The sequence below is a fragment of the Pleurodeles waltl genome, chromosome 4_1 (assembly GCF_031143425.1).
Source record: "Pleurodeles waltl isolate 20211129_DDA chromosome 4_1, aPleWal1.hap1.20221129, whole genome shotgun sequence".
Classification (NCBI taxonomy): domain Eukaryota; kingdom Metazoa; phylum Chordata; class Amphibia; order Caudata; family Salamandridae; genus Pleurodeles; species Pleurodeles waltl.
Window position 1 is genome coordinate 769,315,833 of NC_090442.1, and position 24,186 is coordinate 769,340,018.

The following is a 24,186-nucleotide window of genomic DNA, read 5'->3' on the forward strand; positions in this document are numbered from 1 at the left end:
TATTATGGTAGATGTAAAAATCAATTACACATAGCTTTGGAGTGCTCCACATGTTTTTCTATTTAGAAGTCACAAAACTAGTACAGCCAAGAGTATTAAGGAAACAGCTCTTGAACGTGTGCATAAAGACTTAGATGGATGACTTGGTGATTATTATCCCAATACACAGGTGATCAATTCAAGTGTTTACTGTGTGCATTGTTGTTGTCTAATTGGTTCCCACTTTTTCACCTCTTTTAATATTGCATGTATACTGCCCAGGAACTGTGGGATTATTTGGGCGAACCCAATTGGTAGCATACTTATTTTTAGGAACAGCAGCATTCAAACCTGCTCTCTCAATTTGTTATTTAGTAATTCCATACACAGGTAGAAAAACACTTATGTCCATATGGAGACTTGTGGAACTCCATGAGGGGGATGGTGAGATTGATAGGTTGTTTCCCATTTTTAATGGACTGAACATACCTCACATAAGAGATAACCCAATTCACACCACCACTAATTTTCGTCCCTATCCACTTTGGAAGAGTCTTTATGGTTTTGTTCAACCGTATCAAAGGGCATTTGTAAAGTTGAGAATGTCAGGGATAAAAGACGCTTCTTTGTTCATGATCGTACGATTATGGACATTCACTTCTACAGTTGCATTTTCTGTGCTGCAGCCCTCCCTAAATTCAGATGCCCAGAAAGTCTAGAACTGTCAACCCTCTGAAGGTATTTAGCTCTTCTGTGTCTAACTGTGTCTGAACTTGACATTTTTACTTTTTTGAGATTGTTAAATAATGAATGGTAAAGCTCCCACCTTGAGGGGCTAGTTAATGAGCTAAAGCCAACGCGAATACATTTGCAGCTCTAGGGATTTTCTTTGTGCGTGCGAGATAGGTTCTTCATGTGAGTAGTGCAGAGACTTGCTCAATCTTTAATTAAGAGAGTTTGTAGATATGAGGCTAGACATTTCTCATTTGTTAATCCATTTTTCTTACAGTGCCTTGGTAGGTGCATTTCCCCGGTTTATCTGGACAGTGTCCCCTTTTAAGTTTTGCTGTTAAAGAATTGTACACATTGTTCACAGTTTTATTTTGTAGTGCTTTTGAGAGCAGGTTAGGGGTTACTTACTTTTATCACTTGGGAGACTTTTGGCCTATTGTCTGCTTTATTAAGTTTGCAATGAAGACTAAGGCTTTGGCCTCAAATGCATTTATTGTCACTTTTCAGGGCTACTCATTACTCTTAACACCTTCAACTGACTTTATTAAAGGTTGCTATAAATACACCGGGAATATTCTTGCGATGCAATAGACAGGTCAGTCTGACCTCTGTATATTCGTTGGTAGTAAGCCTATTCATCGCATGAGCCTCAATTCGCTTGTCCTAATTACGAGCATTTACAAAGTACTGATGTTTGCATTTTACAAGCATTTGAACTCTGCAAAGTCCTTACAGAGTTAAAATATTATCCTATTGAACTTTGAAAACATTTGCGTGCATCATGTACACATTTTATCCAATGGTGCTTTAAAGAAATGTTGTTTAAGGCGAGCTTTAAAATGCGCAATCGGTTGAAAAAAACTCACCCGTAACCTTTGTGAGGTTTTTTTTTGCAAGTATTTTTAGACATTATTTTAAGAATAGTAATTCAAAGTACGTTCTTTATAAATTGGTATTTAAGATTTTCATAGGATGGGGTAGGCTACCTGGGTACTTAGTTCTATGATGAATGCAGTGTTTGGCATAGGCATTTCAGGAGAAACATTTGAACTGTGCATGTTCGAATGTAACAATTCACTTTGAGAACAATTTTTAAATTAAATATGAGCGATAAATAGGCCTCAGTTCTTCTTTACACTGAAAACAAAAATAACACTGGCATACCGATTATCCATCTATACAGGCAATAAAGTAAGATTTTCAAGCCTGAGCTGGGAGACATGAAATTGCATTTATCTGCATGTAATCAGAGTATTTTGGCATCATTTGTGGTCTACACAAATGGTTGTATCTTCCAAACGTGTTACACACGTTACTTTGGATTCAAGGTGTCAATAATTCACGTTGATCTTGAAGTTCACTTTTTATTTTCTTATAGCTCTCGCTCTACCATTGAGCCCTTTTGCATTAATTGCAGGTGTTTAATTCTGAACAGCTTGTTCCTTTAGATTGATGTCTTGCCTTGGCAGCAGAAGGCTGCTCTTTCACTTTATAACCTGATTGTAGCTGTGACATAGTACAAAGTAGTTTATGCTGCATGAAGGTACAGCAGAAAGAAAATACAGCAGGCAAAACAGTAAAAATAACCCTGTAGTTGAACTCAACGTCCCCTGGGCAATAGGCAGGAAGAGCTGCACACCCTTGTCCAAATGTTCCTCCAGCCTATTGCTCCATTTGTTGTGAGAAATGCAGATGGTGGCCTGCAAAAAGGTCAGAATTAATTTTATGCATGTGTAGTACCTTGGGCAGTGCACAGCTTTTTCTAACAGTTCTCATTGACTTCTGTTTTAACCACTTCACAATATTTTTATGCTGTGGCTGGCTGAAGGCATGTAGAGAAATTAAATCAGTGACCCCTAGGGGAAACTCCACTTTTTTTTTTTTTTTTTTTTTTGGTAAGCACATTTTATTGGATTTTGTTTTTAGCACAAGGCAACGATTTTTTAGTCCATATCTCTCCCACTTTCAGTCTATCCCGGTAAGTTTCTCCTGGCAAGTCTCGTTCCTGTTAGTTCTTGCTCCTCCAGTCAGTTTTTTTTGCCCATACATTATGCTAAATCCTGAAACTTTTACAACATTTTCAGATACTCCTCCTCAAAATCCCATGTTAACTTCAAAATTGCATTTTGCAGATGCAGTACCTATTCCTTTATTTTGGCTACTGGGCAAAGAGGAAAGCATTTAAATACGATGGGGAGTGGTTTGTGGCTGGTTATCATTTGTAAAATTATCCGTATACATGCAAAAGAATACAATCATCATCACATTTTGGATGTGTTTTCTTCTCCATTTGAGCATACAGCTGTTCAATTGCAGTTTTTGGCATCTGTCTCACATATCACAGGGATGTGGAATTCCTATCGCCTGGGACATCTTGTTTGGGGTCAAGGGCAACAAGTTTTTATGTTTACTTTGTCCTTGGGACAAGTAGGCCCAACCGTCTGCAGCACAAACCCTTTGGCTGCCTGTTTACAGAGAGTAGAACTCTCTGCAGTTGAGGTAATGTGTTTCCAAAAGATAATGCTGTTCGAACTTGTATTTATGGTTCATTATTTGAAAACCTTCATTATTAGGGTGAGTGCTGTAAATAAATGTTTTAAGGTCACACTTCACTACTGACGTTGGTTCCAGTACAAAAAAAAAAAACGTGTACACATGTTTGAAAAGTTTAGGCTATGAGGCTAAGTATAATGCTCCCAGAATGCTCTCTGATTAGATGCAAATGAAGTGTCATTTAGTAAAATGTTTTGATGCATGCTAGTATTTCCCAAAAATATTTCTAATGGAAAATCAGTGTAACCATTTTCAACACGATTATGGGAAGCATGAAAATAAACAAACACTGACAAAGCCAACTGATCTGACATATTTTTATAAGTCTTTTAGTTTCATCAATGCGTGTCTTGTTTTGACATGGCTTTTGTAACACTTTATTGTTGTGGGAGCTACCAGGCCCTCAACATTGTAACAAACACTGGCAAAAAAAAAAAAAACGTTTTTGAACTCTAAAAGCACACGTTGCCACCAGTGGCATAACAAAGGCCCCGCAGCCGCCTTCCAGGGGCCCATTCAGCACAGCACCTGTCCTGAGTGAGTCTGGAGAGGGGGCTCCTCCATGTTCTTTGCAAAGGGGCACCCTCCAGTTTCGTTACGTCACTGATTGCAACTGTAGTTCCTGACAATATGCTCCTTGTGGAAGAGAAGAATGCGATCACTCACAGTAAAGCCAGCCGAAAGATAGAGAAATAGAAGTTTAATAAAAACAAAATGTCTTTGTTAACACCAGACCTAATTAGGGACCAAGACCCACATGTAGGTAGCTTTTTGCATGTCGCAAACAGTGACTTTCGCTGTTTGCGACGTGCAAAAAGCACATTGCTATGCACAAACCCAGTTTTGCGATTCGGTAACCTGGTTACCGAATCGCAAAACGGGTTTGCGACTCGCAATTAGGAAGGGGTGTTCCCTTCCTAATTGCGACTTGCAGTGCAATGTAGGATTGTTTTGCGAACGCGGGCGCAAACTAATCGCAGTTTGCACCCATTTCAAATGGGTGCTAACACTTTCACAAAAGGGAAGGGGTCCCCCTGGAACCCCTTCCCCATTGTGAATGTCACTGTAAACATTTTTTCAGAGCAGGCAGTGGTCCTGCGGGCCACTGCCTGCTCTGAAAAAATGAAACAAAAACGTTTCATTTTTCGTTTTTGTAATGCATCTCGTTTTCCTTTAAGGAAAACGGGCTACGTTACAAAAAAAAACTGCTTTATTGAAAAGCAGTCACAGACATGGTGGTCTGCTGTCTCCAGCAGGCCACCATCCCTGTGAGGCCGCCATTCGCAAGGGGGTCGCAAATTGCGACCCACCTCATGATTATTCCTGAGGTGTGCATTTGCGAAGCCCTTGCGAATCACAGATGGTGTCAGGGACACCATCCTACATTCGGATTTGCGACTCGCAATTTGCGGGTCGCAAATCTGAACCTACCTACATGTGGCCCCAAATTCTTAAAGAAAGTCACAAAAGTGCACCCATGGTATATGTCGTACCCCTATAAAATATTTGTGAAATGTATTTTAGCATGGGTAAATATGCATGTGTAGATTTGCTCATGTGAACATCTATTGAGCATTTGCAAGTTCATTTTCCCTCCATCCACTTTCTTCCCAACCCTGGAAGAAGTTCTAATTCTGCCATTGTCAGGAGTAAATGTCCAACCTTTCTTATTATGGGAAAATATTAGAGAGAAGCTGGTGAAAATCTTTGAAACATGCAGGTTAGTAGGTTTGCAGACTCAAAGGCATTCCAGCCCTGAAACTATTGCTCACTGCTTCCTCCAGCCCCAGTATGCAGATCTGCAGAAAGGTGGAAAAATAAGGAAATTGCTACAGTAGGGATTGAAACTGCAAGTATTCAAGCCCTACTATGGTAGTAGCCCTGACATAATCAGAGAGGCTATTATTAGAGCTCTTACATAATGAGATTGCTGCCATAATTTGGCGCCACACTACATGGCACCAAAGGGACAAGTAGATCTTTTTACAGGACAAGTAGATTTGAGAAGCAACCTGTCCCTTGGACAAGTAGATATTTTAATAAATTCCACACCCCTGTATCATCTGGTCCTGACCCACTTACTCATTCCTGGGTCAGGGCAGTCCCTAGGCCCACTTGGATTTACGTCAAGCCGGAGGTGACTGCTGTTTGGATAAAAGTATTGCAATGTTGTTTTATATAGTAGCGTACCCTCGGCAGTGCTTAATTTGTAAAATAAATAGTGCAGGTGCCCGAAACTCTCTTCAGAAACCCAGAGCCGATGCTATTAGAAAGCTGCACGCTGAATGCCAACGCCGGTAGTCTTACATCTACCTCATACCTCTTCATTCCACTGCCAGTCACTCCCTGCCCTTTAACTCACTCTTGTGGGTTCCTTTTTTTCTCCCATTGTGACAGTTTTAACGTCTTTCTCTTCCGCCTTCTTTCCTCTTTGTCTGTTTTTCTCTCTTGCTCTCTGGTAATGTCCTGTAAGGAAAAATAAGTGTTGGTCTCCAAAAGTAAGTGCTGGTGGCCCTCACCAGCTCAATTTCAGCACTGACCCTAGGTCCTCTGGAGCAGAGACGTCTTCTCTAGAAAATAAATCCTCCTACCACTCAACGATTTTGCTCTCTACTCCAAGTTATCATGCTCTCCCATGTTGATAGCAGTGCATCTAATCAATTGGCATTCCAGGCTGAGCACTCAACACCTTTGAAGCCTGCTTGTAACACATTGCCAATTTATTATGCTCAATACGCAAATTAATAATAATCCCCTTATTTTCTAATATTTTCATAGAACTATAGACAAACATTTTCTTTGCCTGCCTGTATTTATAAAAAGAGGAAAACAACAGGAAAGAGTTAATTAGATAAGCTCTCAATTATGTCACCAATCCTTCCAGGACAGAGCTGTGCCTGTGCAGATTGACAGCATGAAAGTGTAAACAGATAAGAAACTCTCTTGCATGCAGCATAGCTCCTTTCTAGATCACTGTTGTGAAAGAACTAGTGTGAATTTGCATTGACCACCCTCCCACCACCCCCTACCCACCCATTGCTTACAATTAGTTGGCATTATTTTTGCTCTCATTTGCTTGCTTCTTGCCCGTCTCTTCTTTTGTTTGTTCGTTCCTCTCCAGATGCTTCACCATGGAGCATAGCCTCTTAACCAGTGCTTAATTTGTGCTTGTTGTTTCCGGCACTTATTTTTGAGGGACGGGGCTTTATTCTTCTGCCTCAAGCATTTGCTGCGACCAAAAGACACATATGGGAAAGATGGAGGAATGGAAAAACGAAAAAGCGTCACAAAGGGAGAAAGTAGAAAGCTTCTAGAGTGAGCTGAAGGGGCAGGGAGTGGCTTTATATGGATTGAAGAGGCCCGAGATGGCTTCAGGAATACGCTGCCTCAGTATTCCGTGTTCACACATTTAACTGCAGCAGCCACATGTTTAAGAGAACGGCTTTGGGCACCGGCACCTTTTTATTTACAAATTAAGCACTGCTCTTAACTGATAAGTTAACATTTACACTCTACTGCTCACTTGTAGGGACTTACTGTTTTTTTGTTTTTGGTTAAGCACTCTGAGAGGGCTTTTATTTTCTAGCTCTCTCCCTCATGTGCTTCTCCCCGTTCGCAAGATATTTACCCCGCACTACCTGTTACTTTCTTCCTTCTGTGCTGCTCAGGTTCTCTCATGTGCCTCTCCCCTGACAAAATTTCCAGCTCCCTGTGTTGATCTCTCCTTTGTGTGTTTTAGCTCCCCCCCCCGATATTTCTTTCTTCCTCATGCACTGCTTTTCTCCCTCTCACACATGGCTTTATTTTATTTTATCCCTCCATATTCACCTTGTTGAGTCTACTGCCTGCTCTTCTGGCCCAGCCTCCAAACCCCAAAGGCCCTTATTTTTCAGGTCATGCCTACATATATGTGATAACTTGGAAGTTATTGTGGACTTTAATTAGTCTCCTTTTTATACTCACCTCCTTGCTGCCACCTCCCCCCGCTCCTTGTCACTTTGTTTCTCAACAAACTTCTCTCTCCAACTCTCCCAGTGGAGGATTTGTGTTCCCTGCTACCACTATTACTCCTCTTCACTGTCCAGCTTGCGAGTGTTGTTTGCACCAGCTTGATTTTATTTTACCTTTGCCTTTCATTAATTGGTTCACAAGAATTAGCAATGACTGTGCTGTTCTCACATCCCAGCCTTGCATTCCATAGCTGAGGAGACCCATCCTTCTAAACTGTAAAGATATGTCTATTAATACCTCAGAGGTGATGTTGCTCCCTCCCATAGTATACCCTGACAATATAATTTTATGTTTAGCGCAGGTCAGCGTTCTCTCTGCTTCTAAGTCGTCTCTCATTGCACAGCTCTGCGTCTATCAGGGCTCATGGGTTAAACAACTAGGAGCTGCTTGGTTTTGTTTTGGTGATCTGGTGTAAAACTGTGATAACATGACAGAGAGCCTCTCCTTCCTATCTACCCCTCATGTGTGCCAGGGAGTGGAAAGATCATGGGGAGGGGTTGAGGATTCGGACCACATCAGCTTATTGAGTATATGGATTATTTACATGATGGTGAATTCAAGTGAAAACATGTATGATGGTGCCCTCCTGCTGAATGCACTGCTGACAGATGCAGCAGACCAATATCAAGCAGTGTTAAAGCCAATTGATCTCACCTTTGGGAATTATTGACTTTGCCAAGGGTTTTTAGCAATGCCGTGCACCATCACTAAAGAGGAAACAAAAAAAAGGTGCTATAAAACAGCTGCAGCGTTTTGCCATTTTGTAGATGTGTGCACCACACATGCACATACCTACAATTAGTTTTTATTTACTGATACAAGTTAGATTGATTTAAACAAACAAAAAGGTTCTGCCATAGTGTTTTTTTTTTTTGTGTTTTTTTTTTTTTAAGTGGGTGGAAGGAGGCAACATGGAGAGCAAGGTGGAAGCAACACGGAGTCCACTAGTGTGGGGGAAGTATACCAGAGAATGGTGTTGGAAGCAACAGGAAGGACAACGGGAGAAGTACACAAAATGGGTGAGAGCTTTTGGGAGCGTGGGTTAACAAGCACACATTCTTGGCAGATCATGTCGTGGAACGGGGAGAAGCACACAGGCAAGAAATCAATCCGTGGAGTGAAGCACACAAGGGCTAGCACAACACGAAGGGCGTGGGGTAGATGTACATTAGGGACACAACTGGAAAACACATGCACTGTCACAGAGTGCTTAAGCAAAATGAAATACGGAGTGTCTGAAAAGTAAGCAGTGGAAGGACAAAAGTAGCGAGGCCATGCTCCAGAAGAGGGACAAACATAAGAGAAACAAAAGCCCAGACAACTAGTCTTCAAAGCAGGCTTGACTGTGATTGTAGGATGCTTTATTAAGCATGCAACGTCTCTCGATGAATTCCACATTTTCTTATTCCCACTGCACAGCATTTAAAAAGTACAAGGCAATCAAATATGACATTTATAAAATTGTGAATCTCCCCAGTGAGCACTTGCCCTAGGGTTCACAGCAACATCCTACCATAAAGCTCCTTCTCAATATTCATAAATTTGTTTCCATAGATAAGGCTGACCGGTCACTAGATTGCTATATACAATATGTAAGCATTAATCTTTAGGTTGACCTAGCTTTCCTGTAAACCTAGATGCATAGTTTCTAGCGAGTCAAGACTGATTTGCCTATGGCTGGGTCCAAACTGCAGTGGCAAGGTGAGCAAAAGAACAATGGATTAAACGCAGATCTGTGACTGGGGTGAGTGTTTGAAAAGTTTCAGCACTCCGTCCATCATCCTTTTGTGTTGCTAGTTTCTAGCAAAAGCAAGTTACTTAAGAGAGGACAAACATAAGCCACGACTTTCCATGAAAACAACAATCAAGTAATGATATGTTGCAAATGAAGAGCTTCTACAGGATTTGAGAGCTCTGTTGAGTGAAAGGGTAGTGGTGATTAGGGTAGGGTGGTGGTGAGAGTGGTGTTGGTATTGCGGGTTGTGGTTTTCTTGATGCTGTGGTCTTCTTGGTGGTGGTTGTAAGGGGGTTTTGGTGTTGGTGGTCAGGGTGATTGTGATGGTGATTAGGGTGGTGGTGCTGAATTGAAAATAGTTGTTAAAAAATGAAGAGCTTCTTCAGGAATTGAGAGCCAGGTTTTATGAAAGGCTGGTGATGGGTAGGGTATGGAGATTTCCCATGGGTTAGGGTGGTAGAGGATTTCTCATCATCGATATGCACAGGATGTGACATCACTCCTCTTCCCTCTCAGGGCCTACTTAATCACTGCTACCGCATAGAAGCGCAGCTGGCATGCCACTGGTGCCCCAAAGGCAAGCTTGTTTGCACCAGGAACCCTGGTTCCCCTGCTCCCCTCTGCTACCATGCTGCGACCCTCCACGCCTAAAAACTCCAGGTTGCTCCATATGGTCCAGTGTTGCCACACCACACAGCACAGAGGAAGCATTTTCCTGCCCTTTCTGCACGTTTTCATGCACTTACCCACACCCAGTGCTCACTGCGCAGACAGCACCCAACACCCCACTCTCTCACACTCAGTCTTGCAACCACTCACACATCACACTTGCATGCATGCTCCTGAATACCCACTAACTCACTAAACAATCACAGAGATCTGGGACCTACTACACGACAATGCTCCAGAATCACCATCATCCACAAGAACACCATCAGCTGCAACACATCGACAGGCATGTCATCCTCCAACATGGAACACCCATTGTTAAGTCCCACTTCACAGCCAACTTCACCCTAGTGGCACTCTCATCTTCAGATCACCAGGACCGTGCTTAAACTTCACCAACACCATCACAGACTTTGTCACACCAGTCTTCCTCGATGCTAGCAGTTACATCCTACTCTGAGACATGAACTTCCACCTGGAAGACCACACAACCCCAACTCAATGGTATTCATCAAATACCTTGGAAGTGTGGGCCACACCCAATGAGTAAAGTGATCTACCCACTCGCCGGACACCACCTGGACCCTACTGTCACCAACTTCAACAATATGCGAGTCACCAAGCCCATCCCAATCCCCTGGACAGACTACACCTTCGTCTAGTTCAGCATCCCAGTCCCTTGCACACGCACCATCACCAGACCAGCCCACAGAAACTGGAACAGCCACAGACCCGAACACAGCAACGGCCGCCCCAAAGCCTTAAAGAATTTAAGAATAAATCACCTCCTGCGCCAACTCTGTGGTTCCCCTCAAACATAGCAATATAACAAGATCCAAACCCCAGGCCAGTTGGTACACGGAGGAACTCAGACTAATTGAACGTCACTGCAAACAATTAGAGCGCAAATGAAGACTATGCAACAGCATTGCAGAAAGGAGCAAATTTAAATCTACCCTAAGACGCTACCACCAAATGATCCAGAACACCAAGCGTTCCACTCTGGCAGACCGCATCTATAACAGCACCAACAGAAGCAAAGAAATGTCCGCCATTGTGAAAGGTTTTACCTCACAATTTGCAGCCTCCAAATCTATCACCCCACTCGCAGGACTTCTACAACAATCTCTCTTAATTCTTCAGCACCAAAATCACTGCCATTTACAGAAACTTCAACCCAGACCCGATAGAGATCGCCAAACGCGTCCCAATCTTATCCAAAGAACCAGTGCTATCCACATGGCCTGTCCTCACTTCTGAAGAAACTGCCGCCACCATGAAGCCCTTTCACTCAGGGGCCTCCTCAAATCCCTGTCCCCACCGTGCCTTCTCCAGTGGACTAAAACCCATCAGCACCATGATCACACTCATTCTGAATGCCTTCCCCCGCTTCCGTGATCTTCCCATATGCTTGGAAACACACAGCTGTCCAATCTTACTTCCATCCCTTCCTATTTTATTAGGACCTAATCCTAATCTTCTTCAAACTTCTGTGTAATCATGTTTATTCCTACTCTTGCTCCTACTTATTTCTACTCTTATTCCTACCTACTCAGACTGTTACCCTAAACAAATTCCTACCCTAGCTCCTTGAAGTATCCCTACTTTTTCTTCTACATTTACTTCTACTTTTGTTACCTTCACCTACTCATTCTTGTCTACACCACCATACTCCTCTGTACTTCTATGTTTACTCTTACTCCTTCTTGTTGCTGTTCTCACCTCTGCCTAAACCTACTCTCTCATACATAATCTTAGTTACACCTGCTTCTACCCCTACACTTACTCCTGCACTTTCTTACACTACTTACTCTTCCTAAATGCTAATCTTTTATTTACTGCTATTTGTTTTACTTACTCATACCTACACTCACCTTCTCCTGCTCCTACTTTCTCTTACTCCTACAAATTCGAATTCCTACCTACGCCTGCGTTCTCATCAATTCCACTTTCTTCCTCTATACCTAACTCCTATACATACTCTCACCCACGGCTACATTCACTTTCACACTAGATGCTCAAAAACAAAGTAATAAAGCATACATGTTTCATATTGAATATGTCTAGCATCTGTACACCCTTATTTCTGCTCATTATATGTAGTTTGTACGAGCATGTGTGAATGAGTATGCAAACATTTTGGCACAGTCATTTGTCTACAGGTGTTTACATTTGAGGGTGTGCTTAAGTGTATGTGTTTCCATGACTGCATGTGTGTCTGTGTTAGATTGTGTATATACTGGTGTCAATATTGCTTCTTAAAATGAGCAGTTTAAGCTACAGAGGTTCAATGAGGGAAGTAAATGCGGAAGTCCAGTTTTGTTTTATATTCCTTTTACAAGGCGGGATAGATGGAAACAATGACATGGAGGATGAAATAGGGAATCCAACATAAGGACAGGTTAGGTTACACTTGTGTATTCCAGAGTCCTGGGCAATTCATAGATGACAGAAGAAGGCAGTCTATTTATTTTGAAACACTCCCATCCTATATCATACTAGTAAGACCTTCCCAGGGCTAAATAATAGAGCATTAACGTAACCCCATAGTGATCAACAATCCAGGGATAAGTAAGTGAGTAGTGGTTTAGAAAGATCCTTCCAAGCAACACAGCAGGGAAAGAGAAGAAAGAGGCCTCCAGCAATAAGGAAGAATGGTTGTTTGGTCTGTGGGCAAGGCTGATGAGGCGGGCGATTTAGGCCTACCTTTCCTAGGACATACAAGAAGAGTTGCGGGTCAAGCTAGATTAATGTTTTTTTAGGCCTCTCTTACAGATGACTTCACGTTATTATTACACCCATACATACATATACACACATACATACCTTTTATACGCACACAAAATCATACAAGCAGAACAAATGCAGATTTTGTAGGAGCCCTTTCGGCTATTGATTGTTGGCTTTTTTTTTTTTTTTTTTAAGTTGCTGTTGCCTGGGTGGGCAGCTGCTAAAGACAGAAATAGCATTTTGTGGAAGGTTACAGGGGCTTAAGGTTGCCACTTGTTGTAACCTCTTAAAAGTGCTGCCACTGCCCACACTGACACTTTGTCCCACAACAGACCTATTGTCTTTGCCAATGCGTGTTTGTTTGCTCTCTCCCCTTTGTGCTGCTTCCCTTTTTAGCTCATCCTCTTACACTCTGTGTTGCTTCATCTGTCCCTTCCCCTCCCATCATTTTTAATAGCAAACAACCCCACTGTGTTGGCACTCTTTTCCTGTGTCCTACCACTGCTGCTCGATTTTGGCCACACACACCCTTGTGGAAGTCTTTTAATACTGTTTTTTTAACTACGCACAGCAGCTACAAAACACTACCCAGCCGTAAAAAAAAAAAACCTTTTCACGTGATTTTTTTTTTAAATTTGGCTTTTTATTATTTTAATTGACTGACCATCCAACTTAACTCTCGACTGTAAACCAGAGTGCAGCCGTGGTGCCCCAGCAACCATGTTGGTGGCTAGGAGCAAAGCAGCAGAAGGACCCAACATCAAAGAAATTCTTGCTTCCACTTAGGCCCAACTTAAATTCACTGAAACACCTTTGACATCGTCAGCTGAGCTCCCTCAGGAGTTTCCCAACAAATTCAGTCTAGGTGCACCATCCTCAAAGGCCAATGTCCATATTTTGATATAGAAATTTCAAAGTGAGATGGGGCATTACACCAGTTCGTCACAATAAAACACTGTGGAGCTAGACCACAAGACACAAAAAGTTGAACTAAGGATGGAGCAGGTAGATACAATGGCAGTGGAACGGCTGCATGAGAGAAGTTAACTACGGAAATCACAGAGTTGAAGTACTGGAAAACAATACTAGCAAATCCTGGACAGGCTAGGTGATGGAGAAAACAGGTCCAGGCAAAATAATCTACACATCAAGCGTGTACCCAGAGAGAACCAGTCCCGGATCTACAGGACTACAATTGAGGTTTTTTTCTACATGTTGCTACAATCCCAAAAAAGGTTCTACCATAGACCTGTACCATACACAAATTATTTATGCCCTATCAAATACAGGATAACTTAATCCCCAGAAGTACTGACACAAATTCAGTTTCCATGGACAATGAGGAGATTTTGAGAGCGCACAGAAAGCTGAACCCTTTATGTACAAAGAGGTTCTGTTCTTGCTATTCCAGAACATATTAGTCACAACCTTTAGCAAAAGAAAATCCCTCAAAAATAACTTTGATTTTCTTAAACTGTGCATATCCATTGTAGACGGGGATACCCTTTCCAACTACTGTTTCCTTAAATAGCAGATAGCAGTCTTTTCCCTCTAGAGCAGGAGTGGCAAATTACTACGCCTTTAATAGTACCATGCGATAGATGATGGCCTATCCGAGTAGGTACGTCCAGAATTGCATTCACAACAACCGAAGAGAGCCAGGAGGAGTGCCATAAATAAATGCCCATGAGAGGATGCCTTGCACAGTGAGCTTCACACAGAGACTACTTAAATGTTGCCTGATGATGGAGCCCCAATTTAAACTGCCAAACACAATATATTTGCATGGAAAGGGGCTGCAGACGTATGAACATATGGAGTACCTTGAAGGTGAACTCTGAAGAGTGATGTTTCATTCCCGACTCATAGTAGGGCCCACTAAAGAAAAATCTCTGGACAATTATTTGTAATAATAATAATAATAATAATACAGAACCAGTGGCCAATGAAATACTCTGCAATACAGCCTTTGAAGGAAGGCTCTGAGTTCCAGAGGTCAATAGGTATATCAGTTGCACAGCTTGTGCCAGCCCTAGTCTGGTCCTTCCCATATTTAAGTGGTATAGACTGGAACAAGAGGGGTGTAGCCTGACCTTAAGTGACCTTTTATGGACAATCTCCAATGCACAAACGTCAGAGCTCCAGACCTTCAATCTGTCCTTATTATAGTGAAAATACTTACAAAGTAATGTTAAGATGGTACCTTACACCTTTGAGATTGCAGGCAGTGCTCGGCCGCTCTGATATTTGTTGAAAGGGGTTTGATGAGAGGGGTTCTTATCATCTTAGTTGGCAAACGTGCAAACACATTGGGGGGTGGAAGATTCTGGAGTGAAACGTAGTCTCTCATCATTAAAGAGCTCAATGACATACAGCTAACAATGTACCTGCTAATTGTTTCATTCAGTGTTATCAACAAGGATGGCCTCTATGCACTATGCTCAATGGCTAGTAAGTTAGGCCTTCACCTACTACTAGCAGCCACATTATCTACACAGCAAAAATATATCCACCATGGCGCTATGCTGGTCTAAAATTTCGCATCTCCATTGGTTTTGAAAGTGACTGACAACTGTTAGGCACCAAAACGCTAGATTGGAGTGAGTCTGTACTCTTGATAACTAGGTGGACCAACAATTTACTGTGACCACTGACTCATTGTTCCCCGTGTTGTGTTGTGTTATAGAATTTTGGATCGCAATCAGAAAAATGTGTGTTGCTATCGAAGCACACTTTTCTAAAATTTGGACAGTAACAAAATAGAAAATATGTATGCTTGTGGTGATACAACTGTAAATTACCCTGTTTAAAAAAAAAAAAAAAGAAAGAACAGAAAAGACACAAAAGGAATACATTTAAATTCTTGGAAAACTTACATGGATGCATTGCTGTTTCCAAGAGACGCTAGACCTCCAGAAGTGTCTTTGCTGCAGCAGAATGCTGATTATTATGTGTAAGAAGTCAGAGTTCTGCATGAGATGATGGGGGTTCTGCATGAGATGAGGGTGCCCTCCTTAAACAAATGTGCCATAAACATGGTCATTGTGAATTGGGTTAGGGAAACTTGCATGCCTCTCTGATGACAAGGAGTATCTAGCCTATGGTGGAAGTGAAGACTGGATTTATTGATCACAGTGGACACTGAAATGTTGTATTTAACCTAAATGTAATATGTTTATTCAGTGAAAAAAACATCACTACAAATGAAAGAGCTGCCCTGTTACAGTGAGTAACACTTCCCTCACTCCATTTTAGGTACCATGAAAAACCCTCACTAGCACTAGAAGGTGAGCCATGGAGAAATTTGGCATGAATTTTGGAGGTGGGAAGAAGGAACTATTGGAGACTATTGAAAACCAGAAGAAACAGCTGCTTCAGTACCAGATTCGTTTGAAAGATGTTGTTCGGGCCTACAAGAGTCTCCTAAAGGAGAAGGAAGCATTAGAGGCTAGCTTGAAGGTGTTGTCTGTGACCCACCAGGCTGAAGCAAGTTTGGACAGTGTGGCTAGTGGTGGTGCCACATCCCAGGGAGATGCTGGAGATGATGGTTGTTCCTTGCACAGTGAGGATAGTGTTGGAACAGCTGCAAGTGTGGACACAACTGCTAGCTTGACTAGCATCAAGGGGGAGCTGTCCGAGGAGGATCGTCTAGGCGGTGATGCTTCTGCTGCCTGTGGCCCCCCACTACCAAAACCAGAAGAAGCTAATGGCTCAGAGAGCGGAATCAGCACAGGAAGTGGGGAAGGTGGACCTATTGCTGTCAGTGAAGTGGACAAGAAAGTCCTACAAATGAAGGCTCAGTTGGCAACTTTGACAAACGCCTTAGCCACAGTTACTCAGGAAAAGTCCCGCATGGAAGCTTCCTACCAAGCTGACAAGAGGAAAACCAAGCAGGAGATGGATGACCTAAACAAGCAGGCCTCTGATGATAAAAGATGGTTTGAGGAAGAACTGAAGAGTGTCCAAGACCAGCTTGCAGAGACCAAAGCTCGACTCATCACACAGCAGCATGACCGGGCCCAGGAGCAGAACGACCATGCTGTCATGCTCCGAGAGCTTCAGAAACTTTTGCAGCAAGAGAGAGCACAGCGGCAAGATGTGGAGCTAAAGTTGGAGGACATGAGGGGGTGTCTGGCTGGGAGGATGAACTTAGCAGAGCGGGTGGAAGAGTACGAACTGCGGGTGGCTCACCTAAACCATGAGCTAGAACAGCGAACAAAGGAACTTCAGACCATCCAGGATGAACGAGACAAACCTGACCCTCAGTTATATGAAATGCAAAAGGAAATGGCCAACATAAAAACTCACCTACAGTCACAGCTGCAGCAGGAGATGCTGAAGGTAATGTGTTGATCGGTGTTTTTGAGGTAATTGCAGATCTAATAGTTGGGAGCTTCATCTTTTAAACTTGATAAATGTGCTCATTGTTGTTTTGCTTTTTTTGTAGGTTTTTGCCTACAGTTCTGATGCTTGACCTAGCTCGCTGCCCTTCCCAAAATATTCAAGTTTTTTTCAACCCATCAGCTTATTTAGTATTTAGAAATGTGATTTGTTTTCTCTCCAAAACTAATAGGTTCATTGCTCTGAAAGGGGGACTTGACCAGTGCTCTTCAAATCTGTGGTAAATTACAGTGTCCAGAATCCATGTGTCTCCAGGAAACACTTCATTGACGTCTGGCTCACAAAGGCTGTAAAGCGCTCTTTTAGAGCAATTCCTTGAGAGTTGCCCAAATGCTCATATACTTTTGTTGTGGTGATGATTCCCGTTCACAGCAGGATATGTAGGAACTGTGATGGGTGCTTCCCCCTTTCATTTATTTTTATGTAGATTTTAACGTGTTGATAACTTAAATCAGACACTAAAAAGATGGAATGTAGTGGTAAGTGTGTAAAGTGAATAACACCATTTAAAAAGATAATGAAGTAAAAATGACTGATTGTCCTTAGTTGGTGGGGAAAAAAGTATCGGTTAACATTTAAAAGTAACCCCACTCTCATTTGTTTAAATGGTATTTTCCCTTGCTTGTGCATAAACTACTATTAGAAATTGAACATAACTTGTAACTACATCTTTTCACGCCAAGGCAAATTGTAAAACAAGAGATATTTATGTGTTAATGCAAAAAACGTTTGCTATCCGCCTTTTAGCATGAAAGTGTGAATAGGACGTAAAAGTCAGCCAGTATTTGTGCCAAGATATTTTTGCACCTGATTTAAATATCTATGTCTTAATTACACTCTTAATGTTCAAGTGAGAGGGATGGAAATAATTTCACCTCCTTTTCCAAAACTGAGTTTCTTAACATTTTCCTCTTCCATCTGTAGCCACCCCCTCAATAAGCAGATACATTTTAAGGTTAAAGAAGAATCGGGTATCATCTAAGCATTTAGAATATTCAGCATAATACTGGTTTTAAGCAGTGTCAAGTTTTCCCAGTTTTTTTTATCTGGGAGAAGCATCAGAGAGATGGTCCAAACGTTTGAAGGTTCTCGTAGGTAAATGTAAAATGTAAATTATCACTTGTATAGCGCACTACTCACCCGTTAGGGTCTCAAGGCGCTGTACTCATACCGCTATGGAACCCCTCCTGGCTTTTCCCTGTGAGGCGCCCACTCCTGAGCACCCCTAGGGTGAAGCCAGGCATCCAAGCGCTGTTGGGGCCGTTGTGGAGATTAAGCAAGCTATTGCCCAGAGTTGCAGAGTGGGACCCATGAATTAGATTAGGCACGGAGGCGAGAATTATCTGGTCAAGGGGAATTGAGCCCAAGACCTGCCGAAGCGGGACTTGAACCCTGGTCTTGAGCCAGATCTCTGCTTCAGGGTCTGCCGCTCTAACCATTGAGCCACACTTCTCCACCAGTGAGGGCTTCTAAGAACTAACTTCAAAATTGCTTGTTGTAACAAGATTCATACCCACTGAAACGTCAGATAGGTGTCTGAAGGTATGAAGTGTAAAGCCTTTTATCAGATTGGACTTGAGTATGTTGGGCACTGCTTAAAAGAGATTGATGTAAGTGGCTCAAACACCAGCTAATTTGGAAGCAGTACATGTTGGTGAATTAGCGGAAGAGATTTAAATATGAATAAAGACTATATTATCATAAAGAACTTTAGACAGATGCTCAGTTAAACTAAGTGAACCAAAGATGGCATTAATAGTCACGTGAGAATAATACAGTTCCTTATATTTGTTAGCAAACTCTCCACTATTCATTACATGTATGGAAGATAAAGTAGGGAATACCTGTTCCTACCCGTAGACACAGTGTCTTATGGTATGCGCATGTTTGTTCTTAAATACATCTGTCCATTAAACACTTGATCGGAAACTCCTTCAGCATAATTTCCGCTATAACCAAAACATGTTGCATTTTCGAAAGCAGGGTTTTGCAAACCTATGGCGATAGACTGTGATAGATCACCCAGTCAGATAATAAAATGGAGATAATGATCAACTTAATGAATCTGCAGGTAGCTTTTTATCTGTACTGTTGAACTTATGTCATTAGCTTTGTCAATCCCAGAGCCCAACATATCAAAAGTTATTAACAATCACACGATTAGGTGCACAAAACTACTTCTCTTGCCCCTCTTTTTACCCCTTCAGTACTTGCATGTTTCAGCCCATCTACCATTGAGTGTCAAATGGGCAGTCACTTTTTCTGTTCACTTATCCAGAACAAAATACTTTCTTTCCTGTACCGCCCTTTTCTTAGTTAACGTTCGTTTTACCTCCTAAATCTTGTATCTGCTACTTCTGCGTCCAACCCATTTTCAAATTTACCTTTCAGGGACATATTTCACATATTACATTGACTTATCGGCTGCAGTTTTATAACATTAAATGATTATTCTGTTCATGCCATTTTGGCCTGCCAGAGTTCTCCAAAACTAGTTATTCAGTTAATTTTCAGCCTCAGCGAATTTTAAAAAGGAGCTCAAAGGTTTCAAGACTTTCATTACTGGGTACAAAATACTTTTCTAAATCCCCATTTATGCTTATCGGAAGTGCTATGTTCTAATTTCATTTTCATTATTTTTCAATTTGTATGTTGGGGCCCGAAAATGCAGTGTATTCTTTTTAACCTTTTTAATTGATTTCATACAATATGGAAACTAAAACAAAAATTATTTTCATCTGGTGAGTTAATTGATGTGCGCTTCATGCAATTTCTAGAATCTGTTTTTTTCTTTGTCACTTGAGAAGAATGTGCTTCGAAGCAGCATCGGAGAGAGGTGATTTATATATACGAGTGATCACTATGTGAAAGGGATTTACTTTAAATTATTATTAGTCAGCATGAATACAATATTTATGTTACAAGCTCATAAAGTGCAGACTCTATTGCATCCTATACACATAAAGGACGCAGTGATGTATATCATCCCAGCCATAGACTGGTGCCAGCATAGCAACAGTAATTAAAAGGAAACCAGTTAGAGGACTCTGTGCTTCAGATAGCGAAACGGTGAATGCCCAGTGGATACAAAATGACCAGGATTAGAAACTGCTGTGAAGCATAATGGAGCGGGAAGCGATTAGCATAGAAGGGAAGACCAACATAGTGATGCAGACCAGAGGACGAACAACTTTCTAAGCCTTGAGGTAAGAGCTGCAAGAGGAAGGAAGTGCAATATAGTGAAATTTCATGAAAGATGGAAACCGAATGAAGTAGAAAAAGTGTTAAGGGGCTGAGAGGTGAAGAGAAAGAACGAATAAGGTCAGGAACGTATAAGTACATGTCTTTGGAGGTTACAGAGGAAGGGGACAGGCACCAGGCGGTAATAGGTAAGAGGGTAACTACTAGTCCAGGTTTTTAACTTAACATAGCACACTAGAACCTAAAACGCTAGTGTATATTCTTCTCTGACAGTTCTTTATATAACGTGATGGTCATTTTATTTTGGTCATTGCTTGCTCTAGTTTAGCCTGAAAACCATTGCAATTCTACAGCCACCCATCCACTTATAACGACAACTAACTTTACATATTAACCTACAGAGGCTTATCATCCAGATCACCCCTTGTTTCCTTCCATTGCAAGCATGGTGTTAAAAGAGCCTTGGGTTTATGTTTTGGCTGATTGGTTCATAGTTCTGCGCTCTTTCTTAGACAGACTGCCATTTGTGCTTTTGGTGCTCCAAAGAGATCGCATCTCCCTTCCTCAGTCACATAAATTTTTAACCATGTTTTTCTTATTATGCCTCTAACATCTTGTGATTCCTTGATAGGTGCCATTTTTGGGTCTTTTTAAAGTTGTTGTTTTACCTGTTTTGTGTCATGTCATTTCAGACAGCTCAGTTGGAAGAGCAGCTTCGCCTTTATTCCCAAATGGAAGAGCAGCGGGTGGCCAGTCTGGAGTCACAAGTCTCTGAAGTCTCTGAACTACTTGGCACCTATGAGAAAGCAAAGCAGAAGGACCAGGCTACAATTCAAAAACTAAGGGACCGCATTGTGCAGCTGGACATGGAGAACAAAACACTGGCTATAGCTGCGTCCAGCAGGTCTTTGACAGATATGAACATGGAGGAGCCAAGCTTAGATATCAACGTTTTGAAGGACAAAATGGAAAGGCTGAAAAGGTTACTGCAGTTGGCAGCCAAGAAGAGTCCGCAGACCCTAGACATAGAAAAGCTCTGTGAAATTGAGCTAGCAAAAAACGATGCAACTGATGGAGAGAAAGCCACTGCTCTGTACTACCAACAAGAGCTGAAACAACTTAAGGAGGAGTTTGAGAGGTATAAAATGAGGGCACAGGTGGTTCTCAAAAACAAAAACACCAAGGATAGCAACCTTGCCAAGGAGCTGGAGGAGGCTCAGGAGCAGGTTGCAGGGCTCAAGGAAAAGTACATTGCCCTGCGACTGTCTTGTGATGAGATGGAGAGGCAGCATGCAGGAGAATTGGAAGCCAAAAAGCAAGAGATGGTCCACTTGACACTCCTCCACAAACAGGAACTGGAGAAGTGCCTACAGGAGTATCGAGAGAAGACTGCCATGCTGGATGAAGAGATGCACAAGCAAAGAGACAGAGCAATGGCCCTTCTGTCAGAAAAGGATCAGGAGCTGGAGCAGTTGAGATCCACTGCTTTGTCCTATGCCTTTCCAAGGAGCAAGATGTTAACAGCATCCACAGGCGAAAGCATCCTTGACAACACTACAGACTTTTCTTCCCAAGATGGCCTTCCCCAGGCATTGCACTTACACAGTGCCAGTGAGCCAACATTCCTCCTCTATGTTGAGCAGCTTTCCCGAAAAGAAGTGGAAATAGGAGCTTTGCGCAAACAAAAGCACAAACTTGAGGTGGAGGTGCACCAACTTCAGGACAAGCTGCTTGTGGAGGGAGAGCAGCACAAGGATCAGGTCTCTGCCCTGCAGGCCCTCCTTCAGAAGGACCTGCGGGACAAGGGGCGAGAGGGGGCCAACTTGGAGTACCTCAAGAACATTGTGTACCGCTTCCTGACCCTGCCTGACCTGCTTGGGCGCCAGCAGACACTCTCCGCCATATTGACTATCTTGCATTTCAGCCCAGAGGAGAAACGGGTTGTGATAAAGCATCAGACTAGTAGCAGTTGGTGGCCATCGGGGAAAAGATAAGGCTAGATTGGGCTTCCAGCGGCCTGAGGATGCCAATAACTCATGAACCCTCCCTGAGATAAACCCTTAATGCAGGATGCCACACGGACGGTCTACCATTTGTAAATAAGTTTAATTTTTCTAAATGATTGCTCTTTTGTATGAAAGTGATGAGGCATGGTGTCCTTTGATATCCACAGAACGAGGACCAAGAGTTAATTGCTCGCTCCCTAAGAAATTAAGTTCGTTTACAATATTGGAAATTAGCAAACCCCCAATATTGTAAAATAGTGGTTATTCATTGATGTTGTCTGTTGATTTCTTTTTCCCTCTTCAATGTAATAGTTCTAAAGCTTCAGCCTAAAGTCACATGGTGGTATTTGACCAGACAAAGCAGATTTGCAGCTTTGTTCCCAGCTGCAGTCATATTTGTTAGCAGTGTGAACTGATTGAAGCTTAAAGTAATGCGGAAAAACTCACTCGCCAATATTCCCTCCCATGGCGGGGAACTTGCAGCTATAACCTTTGGTTTTGGGTTCTTCTTTATCCTGAATTTTTTAATTAATGGTTTAAATTGTTTTGATTTATCACTGGGGCAAGAATTTGTGGTGTCAGTATTTCCTCTAACAAGAACTGTTAACCCATTTTCCCTGAAGCTGTTTATCGTTCCGTCTAAGAAACTAGGAAAAGCCACGCCGAGTTTTGAGTTGATTAACTGCAGAGACAGACCATTGGATTGAAATGTTAATAAAAGGTATTTTTATCCATGCAGCAGGAATTCTTCAAAGTACTTGCTGTGTTTCTCTACCACATATATAGAGACAGTGTATTAAAATTCCACTTTGCCCTCTTTTATTCATATTTTAACTCTTCCACCTTTAATTTTGGTGTTCATTATTCCTCAGCAGCATTTCCAGAAACGTATTTATTTGTGTATGTGCTTATGAGGTCCTTCATGCATTCCAAAGATACTCATGAGACAGAATTGACACAGTATAGTAATAAAGCACAACAAACCAATTGTTTGGCTCTTGTTTTTATAAAATGGACGTCACCAGTTTCTCTGACCACACAAAAAGGTACAGTAAAATCAACAAAAATGCATGCTCACACACCCGTCCCCCGCCCAGGCCTTACCCCCGCACACACAAGCAGTGCAAGACCGTCTCTGGAGACGGTTTTCACTAGGAAATGTTGGATATGTCTGATTCCTGGAACAGCAGTAGAACCTTGTCACAGAGTTGGGTGGGTGCAGCATGTGCAGAAGTGATGCAAAGTTCTCTCAAACGCTGACCTAGTGCAGCCTGGGCAGGAGCAGGAAAAACCTCCTTACATGCACATCTGGGACTGTCTAATAATTGGAGACGCAGTCTTCCTTCTTACAGAAAGAAGAGCCTGGGTAGCAGCAGTACTGGTCTCTTGCACGATACATGGACATCGTGAACCTCAAGAGTGCAAGGTTTCCTCTACTCGCACACATACGAGGTGCTGCGAATGTAGCAAAAATGTAAGATTCCCTCAAGCACATAACCCTGCACCAAAGCCAGCCAAACGGCAGTGCAGTGCAGTGTTTTACTGCAAAAAGCAGGGGAGAGTTGTTTGAGGGGTTCACATGGACTGTGGCGCGTGTCCCTCTCCCTCCTTTCCCAGTGTTAGACCGGGAACTGTGCACACTAAAATCAGCAGCTTGCGTGGGAAGCCTAGCAGCTGGGCCAAGTAAAGCAGAAGAGCTCGTGCCACCGTGTTGAGGAGTATGCGGTGAGAAACGGCAATACTGTCTGAGCCTTTTAAATGGGCACCTTGTTTTTATGACTAATTCTGACCCGAAATTGACTGAGAGATTTATACTGGCCCATTCTTTCTGAAGGGGTATCAGTACTGTTCTCTACTTGCCAGAAAGCATGAGATGTGCATGAAGGGTTCCAGTACTTTATGAGCGGTATTTGACTGCGAAAATACATTTCACAATAGCGCTACCCCTCAGCCTCCCAGTAGCCCTGAGATATTGACTTTAACAGCTGTGACTGCTTAGATCTACCTCTGCCTTTGTTCTTGCTCTCTCATGCATGTAGCAGCAGAACACGATGGAGTCTCTTCATATTGTGCCCTAAATCAAGATTAAATGCTTCTTTGGTGTTTATTTAAAATGAATTATTACATATGATGCACCGCAGTATGCTTCTTTTTACCACTGCGTGCCTA

At 42.3% G+C, this 24,186-nt stretch overlaps 1 protein-coding gene across 6 annotated transcripts in view; it reads left to right on the plus strand.

Annotated features, from left to right (window-relative positions):
• GCC1 (GRIP and coiled-coil domain containing 1) overlaps positions 1-23,004 on the plus strand; it is a 49,822-nt gene extending 26,818 nt beyond the window's left edge. For 5 of the 6 annotated variants that reach the window (XM_069229414.1, XM_069229415.1, XM_069229411.1 and 2 more), the window contains 2 exons: positions 15,665-16,750; positions 20,704-23,004. In XM_069229414.1, the coding sequence (XP_069085515.1) occupies positions 15,704-16,750; positions 20,704-22,005 (2,349 nt within the window). In that variant the 5' untranslated portion in view covers positions 15,665-15,703 and the 3' untranslated portion in view covers positions 22,006-23,004. Of the gene's footprint in view, positions 1-8,168; positions 8,295-15,664; positions 16,751-20,703 lie in introns of all 6 variants that reach the window. The other variant, XM_069229413.1, reaches the window with a different exon arrangement.
• The last annotated feature ends 1,182 nt before the right edge of the window (positions 23,005-24,186 follow it).